Source organism: Nicotiana tabacum, chromosome 16, assembly GCF_000715075.1.
Source record: "Nicotiana tabacum cultivar K326 chromosome 16, ASM71507v2, whole genome shotgun sequence".
Taxonomy (NCBI): Eukaryota; Viridiplantae; Streptophyta; class Magnoliopsida; order Solanales; family Solanaceae; genus Nicotiana; species Nicotiana tabacum.
In genome coordinates, this window is record NC_134095.1 from 52,109,581 (window position 1) to 52,121,699 (window position 12,119).

Sequence of the window (12,119 nt, forward strand, 5' to 3'; positions counted from 1 at the left end):
CTTAATTACAACTCATTTAATTTAGAATAAATTTACCGTTATTTATCCTCATTGTTTCAAGTTTTATTTTTAGCAAATTTGGTTCTTAATAGTATACTATAATCAATTTCTTTCCCTGTCAATAATATTCTTATGAAAACAAAATTAAGTACACAATAAATAATTTTTGAATTATATAAATAACACTAATAGTTCAACAAGCATAAAGATCCAAAATAAAATAGTCATTGATTCTTTACTATTTTAGAATAAATTTTTATCTAAAATAAAATTTTGTAATGAATTCGATAAAAGTGTAATTACAATTCATATTTCCAATTTAGCGAGTTATATATCTTACACTTTTATTTATTTCTTACACTTAGACCATATCAAAGTAAAATAATCGTCAGTTAAAAATTTGTAATCTATTTATCTACATTAACATATCTTACACTTTTATTTTATGACTCAAGTACAATTTTTAATATGATACTAATCCGGTCTCATTTAAAAAAAAATTATTATCGTGATAGGGTATACATGAGAGGCGCTATGCCTTTTTGCCTTTCTTTTTCTCCATTTCTGTTTCCATTGTTTTTCCTATTTGCTTAGCAAATGCAGCTAACATCGGCCCTCACTTAAAGCAGCAGCAGAGATCCTATGCTATTCTTGTTTTCTTTCATCTGCAAGGTTACAACCCCACTCATTTTACCTCTTTAACAGTTGCTTAAAAAGCATGCATCTAAACCAATAAATGGACATATATGATTTATGTGGTATGAACTTTCTCAACAAAAATAATTACTCTCTCAAAAAACATGATTTATATGGTATGAATGAACAATACATTAGAACCATGACATTTCTAAATTTTAGTCATTTTTGTCCAACTCAGCCAAATCAACGCCACATAAGCTTGGTCAACGGTCAGAGGCGTTTAAAATTCGTGTTTTGATTGAGTTCAGGTGTCTGCTTGAAGCTTCATAGAGTAGGGCCATTGGGATGTCAAAACCGAACAAGTAGAGGTATCTATGAAGTTGTTCTGCCTTAAAATTAACATGAACAGAAGATTAATTATGTAACAAGACCAATATCAATCCGCGATAACTGGATTCCATTAATACCACAGTTTGTTGGATGGAGGTATTTGAGGAAGAAAAATGGAGAGGAGATTGTACGGATTGCAATTCAGTTAGATACAAGTAAACTGAATGAGAACAACCAAGCCACTTGAAACCCAACAACTTGGCGAAGAAGAGAGAAAGAAGCTAGGACAGATTGTTGATTACTATCGCAAACCAATATAAAAACATTTATCCTTTGCAGATTCAAGCATTGGACTAAGAATTAAAGAAAGAAATCATTCACAAGCAATAAAGAACCTCAAGTGAAATAAGAAGAAACCTATTTGATTTTTCAAACTGATAAGAGGTTAGAATGGTTACCACAAGGAGTTTGCTCTACTTCAATGACAACCATAGGTTTTCACCAAGAACAAGAAGGTTTATCACCAAGCTATAAGGTTTATCCTTTCCTAACCCAAAATACATCATATATATATATAGAGAGAGTGTGTGTGTCTAGGGAAATAACTTTGTTTTTTAAATGAGAATAGTCTAGGGAAATAACTTAAGCAAGGCCATCTGGTATATACAGATATAATGGGACTTAAAGTGAGCAACATAAAAGATCTGGCCAAGTTAGGCATGTGCGGTTGCACAACATATTTGTGCGGTCCAGTGAGTGCCCAACTACATACCCTGGTGCGTGTGGTTGACAGCAGGTTGTGTGATCGCACTTCCTCCTGAAATTGCAGATTGACGTTCATTTCTCCAAGAAAAGGACCTTTGGCCAACACTAGGAACATACAAAGGATTCCAATACCCTCGTCGACATGAGCCTTAGTATGAATGCCTTAGCTGAATCCCTATCAGAGATAAACATGAAAATGGTGCAATTAACATAGTCAACGCCTCATAAACTAAATGAATAAGAAATAGGAAACATATTTTTGGTAAGAAGAGTGTGAATGCTATGCCTTCAGATAACGAAATAGTAACCAAACTAAGCAAAACATGTTTTGTTTTCACTGTGTGCTGCTAGTAGTAAACAAAAGATGCGCAGGTCTTCTGCATCCCAAAGAACATTTGCACTCGCTATGGAAACGGAATAGAACCGGTTGCACTTTTTAAGCACCAATTTTAATATCATAACTACGCATAGCAACCAATTGTCATCCTTTCCTCACACTATTTCCATCAGATAGTACCTTTCATCACAAATGAACCTTATGATATTCCTTAGTCTCAAGTTTATCTGACCGTGCGAGAAACAATGGTCTAAAATATGCTTAGATTTAACCCTTCTACGACATGCCAAAGATACCAAGATAAAACCAATGGGCGATCAGCGATCCCAACCCTTTTTCTAAAAGAGCCTGTTTGAAAGCATTTTCACGAAGTAGATGCTTCATGTAATTCGGAAAGCAACATACAAATATCTACTTGAAAAGTAAACTCGAATTTATACAATCAGGCAATCCCAAAAGCAAGACAAGAATCTTCACTCTCAAAGTGAAGTTTCTTGACCTGATATATGATTAGGGAACAGAAAACTCATGAAAATTTCCATTATTAAATGAAGAGGTAAACCCCACCTTTGAAAGGGCAAAAGAAAAACTCAAGATAGCCCAAACAGACAGAAAGATGTCTTTATCACCAACAAACGCAACTTGCATGAGACAATCATGGTTTGTACATTACGAGTAAACTACCACCATAAATACCAGTACCCCCCGTCACGGCGAAATTCAAAACTCTTATGACTACTGGCTTCCTCTCAGTGCCCTCAAAAGCATCTGTTTTCTGGTTTCAGAATCTCCAAAGATGCTCATAATGTCAGGCATCTAAAAATATGCTCATACTTTCGGGCATCGGTTTGACCAGGACATGATCGTAACCTTCACGGTGACTACAACAGTTCTACTGAGGCATCATTTCCTACTGAGGAACAGGAAAGCAAGACTGAATCACATCAACAGTTCTACTGGTGCAGGCTTTTTTCTCAATATGAGAAGATATGAATATATAACCTTCACGGATCTCCGATCAGTCAGCACTTTAAGTACCAATGGCTTCAATAAAGAGTGCTCTTTGTTTCGAAATGCTTAATCAGATAATGGCAACACATCATCTAGTGTAAGAGTGACATTGTCCCGAGATAAAAAAACCAAAAAAAAAACACAACAACAACAACCACAACATACCCAGTATATTCCCACAAGTTGGGTTATGTATGCAGTCCTTACCCCTACCTCGTGAAGGTAGAGAGGCTGTTTCCGGAACACCCTCGGCTCAAAAAGAAAAAATCACAAACAGGAAAAAAAGCCATGGCAATGACAAAACAAATTAATTAGACTAGATAACAGCCAAAAGAAAGTTGCTTACCTATTTAGAAACTGATAATATCTGTTCATTGGACGCTTTTCATGCATGATCCATATAGAAGGGGTAGTTTATCCTTGTAAGGCAACACTACTTCTTTCATAAACGTCGATGGCGTCATGCAAGCAGCAGAGTACAACCCAAGACCGCTGTTGAGACGCTTGCCATGTAAAATTTTCAGGACCTTATATCTAGGAATCACTCTCTTCTCCAAACTATACATTAACAGCTTAGGACGAGATGCTAAATACTCTGACGTGCAGCCAACTTCCTTCATGAGAAAAGTTAATTGTTTACGGATTTTGGCCTCCGATAAGCAGAAACAAAAAGGTAATTTTCTTGCCATGGTATTGATATGCGCATCAGACCAACCAAAACTCCTATAAACATCAACCTTCTCTGCCAGAGTTGACTTACTAAAGGAACTAACGGCACTAATTCCATGGACAAACATAGCCGATTCACGAGGGATTCCAAAGTCCGTTTCTACTCTATGAACAACATCCTCAAGCCATTCAGTTTTCCGCATCATAGTTCTTGGGTGGTGCAATATAAACTTCCTAAGTTTCAAATCCGAAAACCCAATATTTTGCAGCAACAATACATTAGGTGCCATTATCTTGGGAGCATTAGAACTAAGTAACCAAGAAGTTTTTTTTATAACCTTAACAACATCTTCATCACTACCCAATAAAGTTCTAAGGTATTCAAGTGAAGGTCTAAGAAAAGTATCTACACCTCTATCAAAAATATGAATATTTGCATTTGCAAACTTAACTAAGTCAGATCCAGAAAAACCAATTTCTTGTAAAATCTCGAGTTTTGGTTTTAGGGTTTTGTCTACATTAGAGAAGAGTACTTTAGGGGACTTGGAGACAATGTTCTTAATTTGGGTATTATCGAAACCATTTTTTTCAAAGAAATTGATAACAAAATCTGGGTTTTTTGGGGGTTTCGAGCGGGTTACCTTGTTGCTTGTAGTGACTGCTTCTTCTCTTGAAAACCCGAGAGAATTAACAAGAAAGTCCACTAAGAAATGGGTTGATGTAGTAGTAATAGTAGTATTAGCATGGAGAAATCTGAAGGTGTAAATGGAGAAAATGTGTAGATTCTTGACTCCATAGACACGAATCCCAATTATTCGAGCTAACATAGTTTTTAAAAATAATAATAACTCAAGCAGCACAGTATATGTTGGAAAACAGAATCAAGCCAGAGTACGTAAAGCTCGATTCGAGACCAGGTATATACCAGCTTGTTTGGAGGGTTATTAGGTACTGTATTGTATCATATTATTACGTTAATTATATTTTTTTTCGTTATTTAAATTTTATTGTACCGTATGCAGTGGCGGATGTACCTGGTGGCAGAGGATTCGATTGAACCTGCTTTATCAAAAAATAATATGATGTATATGTATAAATTACGATTAAAGCTGCATAAATTTTGTATAAATAATTTATTTGAATCCACTTGACAATTACTATTTTACGACTAAAGTTATGTATTTCTAAGATTGAACCCGCTTGCACAAAATCCTGGTCCGCTACTGATTATATGATTAAATATCATTTTATATAACGATCAATTGGTGTGGTCACCTTGTTACCTTCTTTTTTTTCGCTCATTTTGCCCTTCTTTTTATTAAATAGTCATATTTTATCTTTTACTTTTTATATTTTGAATAGAGTTGAAAAATTACATGTTTTATTTATTACTCCTATTACTATGAGGTTTAAGTAATCATCCGAACTTTCTTATCTCTCACCATGAGGTAGGATGGAAATTGATTGTCTATTTTTTGGCGTCCAACTTCAGTTTTTTTTTTTTTAAAATAAAGAGAGATTTTAATTTAGGTAAATATAGTGCTCAAATTGAACTTTAACTAAAAACAATTCATAAACTAAAATCAAAACACTTAAGTATTGCTAATGCACACACTTTTTTCCTTCAAATTTTACATAAAATAACACATAAATCCATACATAAGATACATTGGCATTACTAATGTAAATTTTAATACCGGAAACCAAACAAATCTTAGTATTAGTGATATAAAAAATCATCACCGATAATCTTAGTAGCATGCATGCCCCTTCGTCTTCTTAGATTTTTATTACATTATGTGATTTTGTTCGCTTCAATTATTGTATTCCCCGTTGCTATTATTTGATATACTTATACTTTATTTCTCCATTCACTTTTCTCTTACTTCTTTCTTCCTTTCCTCTTATGTTTAGGTTGAGCGGAGTATTTATTGAAAATAGCGTCTCTAGCTGCATTAGGTAGGAGTAAGGTCTGCGTATAGACTACCTCCCGACCCCCACATGTTGTTGTTGTAGTAGTGATATAAAAAATCATATCAACAGTTTCAAAATTTAATGTCATAAACATTGGCGCTCTAACATTTTGCTATTTATTATTATTATTATTATTATTATTATTATTATTATTATTATTATTATTATTATTATTATTATTATTATTATTATTATTATTATACTACACGGTACTTCTTTTGAAAGAAAAAGAAAAGGGAAGTTTGAACCTTCTCAAACAATGCTAGTTCGAATATCTAAATTTCGACATATTGGCAACAACGCTTACCTCTTCAGTTCAGTGGGATTTTCTACAGATGAAGCAATTTCTACCACCACCAAGGTAACCCCTCTTGAAATCTTCGAAAATTTCCAATTTTTTTTGCAGAAAAAATTGTTTAAGCAATACCCATTTCGATAAATTTATGTATCTGGATATTTTTTTTGTCTCTTTTGCTGCTATGATTTTACATATCAAAGTGTTATCTTAGGCGCTTAGATTTTCTTACTTATATTTTATATTAAAATTCTACTATTTTTTTAGACAAGTGTTTTGTGGTGATGAAAAATGTGGTTATAGCTAGAGAGAAATGTGCTCAAATGCTTTTATCTTATGATACCAAAAGAATCAAACTTAGTATACTTATTTTCGCCAAAAGAGTGCTGAAAATATAGAGTGAGAAGGAGTTGAACAAGAAAAAGAAGCCCTATGTGTTGCAGAATCATAGTTTATACAGGAATTCCCCTGCCTTTCAAGGATAATGCACTTATTTGTATGAATAATCCATGAAAAGAGTGATTAAATTTTGTGTTAGTGACTTCCTTCGCTTTGTGCAGTTCGCCACATTTTTGTTTTGTTGACGAATGCACTTGTTTATTCATAGTGGTTGGAGCAATTGCTTTAAAGCTAGTCTTTACTTTGGCAGGAGCCCTTTTGACTGGTTAAGAAACTGAGAGGATGTGGTATAGTAGTACGTTTTTTGGTGCTAAAACAAATGGGGCGATTTACCAAACAAGTAGTTATAAGAATAAATTTGAGCAAATTAACTTACCATTCACTTAAAAAGAATCTGCAGAATCATGTAGATATATAAGCACTAGGTCCCAAAGCTACTTGTTACAGTAATCCTTTCAAAATGGAGAACATATGAGGGGCATCAAATATATTGTTATTTTCCTAGCTAGTAGCCATTTTACCAAGTTTAGTTTGAAAGAAGACCTTTTCTAACCCATCTTGATTAGGGTACTTGGCGTACCAATATGATGTTTAGTCATCTCCGTTTGCTGCTTTCTCTTTTGATAAATCACATATTATTTGTAGCTCGTGAGACCTTTCTGGTACTGAAGTTTGAGTACTCCCCTGTAATATGGTTCAAGAAGATACAAGTTTGTGCTCTACAAGTAAAAATGAAGTTGGAATGCATAACGTCTTGTTTCATGTTCTAAATCTGCATGTTTATTTTTATTATTATCATCATTATCGTTTGTCAATGCAATGTTGTAATCTGATGAAACTATTCTTGCTTTAGTGTCTAAGTTAAAATCATTTTATGAATGGAATCAAATTTGGTGCTCAACACCCTTTGTGTCTGCTCCTTTTCAGAACCCTTTCTTGTCAGACTACCTCATCAAATCACTGGGATTCTCTAGAGAGGAAGCGAATTCTGCAACTGCCAAGTTAAACAGCATGAAACTCCCTAAGAATCCTGATTTGGTAATCAAATTCTTTCAAGAGATTTGTTTAGAACGGACAGACATCAAGAAGTTAGTTTCTATTACCCCACAGCTGCTTTTTTCTGATGTAAACAGGACTCTTAAACCCAAATTTCAGTGTCTAATAGAATTTGGGTTGTCTGGATCCGACCTAGTAAATCTCTTCAGATCGGACGTACGAGCTCTGTTTCGAGGAGTAGATTCTCATTTCAGGCCTAATTTGGAGTATCTTAGGAAACTATTTAGTAGTGAAGAATGTTTGGTTAAAGCTATAAAGAAATCACCTTGGTTACTTGCTCCAAATGGTCCAAAACAAATCAATCCCAAAATATTGTTGTTGCAAAGGTTTGGTTTTTCAAATCCCAAAATCGAGAAGCTTTTAGTTCAGAAACCACGGGTAGTTTTGCAAAAAACTGGGTGGCTGGAAGAGAAATTGCACAGAGTTGAAAAGGATTTACAGATTTCTCCAAAATCTGGAATGTTTTTCTATGGAGTTATTGCACTTGTTTCAGTTAGTAACTCAACAGTGAAAAGGAAAATGGGAATTTTCCGGAGTTGTGGATGGTGTGATCTGGATATAATGACTGTGTTCAGAAAGCAACCTCTCTGTTTGGTTATGTCGGAAGCTAAAATTCAGCGAGCATTGGACTTTTTCATGGGGGAACTCGGATACAAACCGGAACACTTGGTTTGTAATCCTGCGGTTCTAATGCTTAGCTTGGACAAGAGAGTGATTTCTAGAAATGATGTACTGAAAGTTTTAGAGGGGAAGAAGCTGAATCAGAAAGTATCTTTTTTGAGAGCTTTACGTCTATCTGAATGTATGTTTCGTTCAATATTCGTGCTTCCTTACAAGGATGAGGTACCTAATCTATATGAGTCATATATGACTTCCGTGAGACGTTAGAGACACGACGCTCAAATGAGGTGTAATTTTCATCTTTATGGTTCATATCATGTCTTTCTGTTCTCCTGTTTTCTATTGAATTTTGTTTTTTCAGTGTGACGACCCGGCCAGTCGTCTCATGAGTTACCGCTCCGTTTTTCTCATTTCTGCTTCTTTATGCTTCGTTATACGTGTTTTATGTGGTCGAGTTGATTGGTTTGCGTTTGGTGTGATTTTGGTAAGAAATGAGACACTTAGTCTCTTTTAAGAAGGCTTAAGTTGGAAAAGTCAACCGGATGTTGACTTATGAGTTAAAGGGCTCGGATGTGAGTTCCGATGGTTCGGTTAGCTTCGGGAGGTGATTTATGACTTAGGAGTGTGATCGGAATTGGTTTTGGAGGTCCGGGGTAGAATTAGGCTTGAATTGGCGAAGTTAGTATTTTGGCGATTTCCGGTTGGTAGGTGAGATTTTGATCCGGGGGTCGGAATGGAATTCCGAGAGTTGCAATAGCTTCGTTATGTCATTTGGGATGTGTGTGCAAAATTTCAAGTCATTCGGACGTGTTTTGGTTGGGTTTTTGATCGAAAACGTATTTCGGAAGATTTTAGAAAAATTAGGCTTGAATTCGATGTGATTTAGTAGATTTGGTGTTGTTTGAGGTGTTTTAATGATTGGAGCAAGTTTGAATAAGGTATTGGGTCATGTTTGTGTTTTTGGTTGAGGTCCCGGGGGCCTCGGGGTGATTTCGGATGGTTAACAGGAAGATTTGAACTTGAATGATTGCAGAAAGTGTGCTGCTTCTAGTGTTTTCGCACCTGCGGCTTGGGAACCGCAGGTGCGGTGCCGCACGTGCGAGGGGAAAAGCCGCAGATGCGAAGTTCGGGCCGGGGAGCAGTTTCCGCAGAAGCGGTCGAGGTGGCCGCATCTGCGAAGCCGCAGATGCGGAAGTCCAATCGCAGAAGCGACTTTTGGAATTTTAATGAGAAACCGCAGAAGCGGTTGGTTGGACCGCAAATGCGGTACCGCAGGTGCGGTAAAGGGGTCGCAGATGCGAAAACCCCTGGGCAGAATGTATATATGTCTCTTCTTCGCGATTTTTAAAGGGTTTAACCATTTTTAACTTCGGACTTAGAATTTTTGGGCGATTTTGAAGAGAGATTTCAAGGGAAAAGGATTTTGGACTTAAAACACACTTTTATGGTGGTATTTCATGAATTAGGACTGAAATTTAAGGAATTAATGGACTAAAAATGGAGGTTTAGGGCTTGAGTTTAAGAGGGCTTAAATTAAGGATTTGAGGGGTCAATTGAACTCCGATTCTGGTGTTTTTGATATGTAAACTCGTGGGGAGATAAGGAATCTAATGATGTGAAAATTTCTGAGTTTCGAGAAGTGGGCCCGGGGCTCTTGCTTTGCCAATTTCGGGACTTTTGATATTTTTCGATTGTTTTCGAGTGGGTATTGTTCCTTTAGCCTATTGTGACGTATTCGTTGTGGTTTTGGTCAGATTCGACGCGCGAGGAGGCCGATTTGAGAGGCAAGGGCATAGCGAGCTAGAGTTTTGGCCGGCTTGAGGTGAGTAATGATTGTAAATGATGTCCTGAGGGTTTGAAACCCCGGATTGCACAACGTAGTGCTATATTGAGGTGAGACACGCGCTTAATGGCGGGCGCGGGGTCGTTTACTATTGGGGATTGTGACTTGGTCCATCCCGATTGATGTTTTTACTGTGTATTTGACTGAGACTTAATTGTTATCATTATGAATTGGGCATATTGCCATATTTGGACTTCGTGCCGACTATTTGAATCCTTCGTGGACTTTTATCACTGTTTCCTCACTATTTTGACATACTACTTGAACTCAGTCCTATTGATTTGCAATGCTTTACAAACTCGGCCACTTTTACTTGAATTTGAGACTTAAATGATCTTTCAAATGTTGTTTGGGCTGAGCACTACTGTTTTACTAATACCCAAGGGGCTTGTGATGATTTCTGGACTGAGTGAGGCCGAGGGCCATACGTGAGGACATGCTGAGTGATATGAGATACTTTCTATGCCACGAGGTGGCTTGAGTGATGTGAGGCCGAGTGCCGAGTGATGTTGCCACGAGGTGACTTGATATAGCGCTTGGGCCGTAAGGGGCCCCTTCGGAGTCTGCACACCCACAATGAGCGTGAGTACCCATTATGATATGAGAGTGAGCCCGAGGGGTTGATACTGTTCTGAGTGATTGATACTGAGCCCGAGGGGCTGATACTGTACTGAGAGTGAGCCCGAGGGGCTGATACTGTACTGAGAGTGAGCCCGAGGGGCTGATACTGTTCTGAGCGATTGATACTGTGCTCGAGGGGTGGATTTCTACTTGTTATTTACCTGTTAAATTACCTGTTTTACTTGTTTTTAAAAAGGAATATCAATTGATTTCTTCACTAATTTACTGCTTTAAGTGATTTTACTACTTGATATAGAATTGCTTTGTGCCTTTACGTGTTTTCATACTTTCAGCCATTATTTATAATTATTACTCACTGAGTCGGAGTACTCACATTACTCCCTGCACCATGTGTGCAGATTTAGGCATCGCAGAGTTCGCTCTTGAGTGCTGATTCTCTCAATTCAGGCAGTGATTCGGAGACTACGAGGTAGCTGTTGGCGTTCGCAGCCCCGTGCCTCCCTTATCTTATCATTTTCATGTTTGTAGAACTATTGTATCAGATTTAGTGTTCAGTAGACTTGTATCCGGATTTTTTAGTTGCTCATGACTTGTGACACCCCGGTTTGGGCTGTGTCGGGATGGTTTCTACTGTTGTTATCGTTAATTCTGCAATTTATGGATATTATATCATGCTTTAGAACTATTTATGATATTTAACTGTTTAAAAGAGGTGTTTTGTTTGGTCTGGCCTTGTCTTCACGAGAGGTGTCATCACGACCGGGTTCGGGAATTGGGTCGTGACATTCAGGTTGTAGTCAGACTCACTAATCTGCTGGATTCTAATTTACTGAAATCAGCTATAGGATGGCGAAGGTGTTTGACATCAATAATGCCTGTTTGACTCAGGACAATTTGCAGAAAAGAGGCTACAGTTTGTGGAGTGTGCAATAGGTGTTACCTTTGTGAAGAAAGCAGGCACCAATGAATCATCTCGCCCTTCATTGCAGAGTATCTAGACAATGCTGGGATCTATTTGTCAGCATCTGCGGTATTTCTTGGGTGATGCCTAGATACGTCAGGAGTTTATTACAAGCTTGGCAATCTCAAAGAGTACCTAGAAGGCTGAAACAGACATGGAGAACCATTCCGCTGTACATTCTATGGACCTTATGGCTAGAAAGAAACAATGCTTGCTTGAAGGACATATGAATCATATTATTAGAATTAAGAATATACGTCTCCATAATCTGTACTTTTGGTGTAAATGTAGTCAGATTAGGACATCTGAATCAATATGGACTTTCTGGAGGTGTTAGGAGGGGAGAATAGCTTGCTGATGTTGTCACTTGGAATGTTTTTTGTATCATCTTGGTATCTTATAAATAAACTTTAACCCAAAAAGAAAGTTAGTGTCACTGACTGCAGTCAAGTATTTAAGTGGGAACAGAATAGAGGGGCGGGCTTTAACCCCCTCGAGTTACAAACTTGTGAGCAGAATTGGAGTTAGTACAGCACTCCAGCTAGCTTACAAGGGATTTCTTGATTATCAGAAAAAAGTTGTCATGTTCCCTAGACTATATATAGGATGATTTTGGCTTAGGAAGGAGACTTTGACG

At 37.1% G+C, this 12,119-nt stretch overlaps 2 protein-coding genes across 5 annotated transcripts; one reads left to right on the forward strand and one right to left on the reverse strand.

The window, feature by feature from the left end:
• Positions 1–1,375: 1,375 nt before the first annotated feature.
• On the reverse strand, positions 1,376–4,659 carry LOC107793250 (uncharacterized). Its single transcript, XM_016615572.2, has 2 exons — positions 3,429–4,659; positions 1,376–1,909 (listed from the first exon to the last, which is right to left on the reverse strand). Exon 1 carries the CDS (start codon positions 4,576–4,578, stop codon positions 3,454–3,456), a length of 1,125 nt encoding a protein of 374 aa, XP_016471058.1. The 5' UTR covers positions 4,579–4,659; the 3' UTR covers positions 1,376–1,909; positions 3,429–3,453.
• A 1,296-nt stretch (positions 4,660–5,955) lies between these two features.
• Positions 5,956–11,892, forward strand: LOC107793249 (uncharacterized). 4 transcript variants are annotated; one of them, XR_012700048.1, is made up of 5 exons: positions 5,956–6,086; positions 7,347–8,383; positions 9,851–9,918; positions 10,920–10,990; positions 11,410–11,892. XR_012700048.1 is itself a non-coding variant. In XM_016615569.2 (3 exons), exons 1-2 carry the CDS (start codon positions 5,985–5,987, stop codon positions 8,361–8,363), a joined length of 1,119 nt encoding a protein of 372 aa, XP_016471055.1. In that variant the 5' UTR covers positions 5,956–5,984; the 3' UTR covers positions 8,364–8,383; positions 10,920–11,204. The 4 variants fall into 4 exon arrangements, 1 of the variants encoding a protein (XP_016471055.1); XR_001649668.2 differs by lacking the exon at positions 9,851–9,918 and having other exon boundaries at positions 11,410–11,891; XR_012700047.1 differs by lacking the exon at positions 11,410–11,892 and having other exon boundaries at positions 10,920–11,204.
• Positions 11,893–12,119: the final 227 nt, after the last annotated feature.

Excerpts from the sequence above, each read along its gene's own strand:
- LOC107793249 (XM_016615569.2), top strand. The coding sequence starts at position 5,985 with ATGCTAGTTCGAATATCTAAATTTCGACATATTGGCAACAACGCTTAC. Across the intron at positions 6,087-7,346 it reads CAATTTCTACCACCACCAAG|AACCCTTTCTTGTCAGACTA; the intron begins GTAACCCCTCTT and ends GCTCCTTTTCAG.
- LOC107793250 (XM_016615572.2), bottom strand. The coding sequence starts at position 4,578 with ATGTTAGCTCGAATAATTGGGATTCGTGTCTATGGAGTCAAGAATCTA.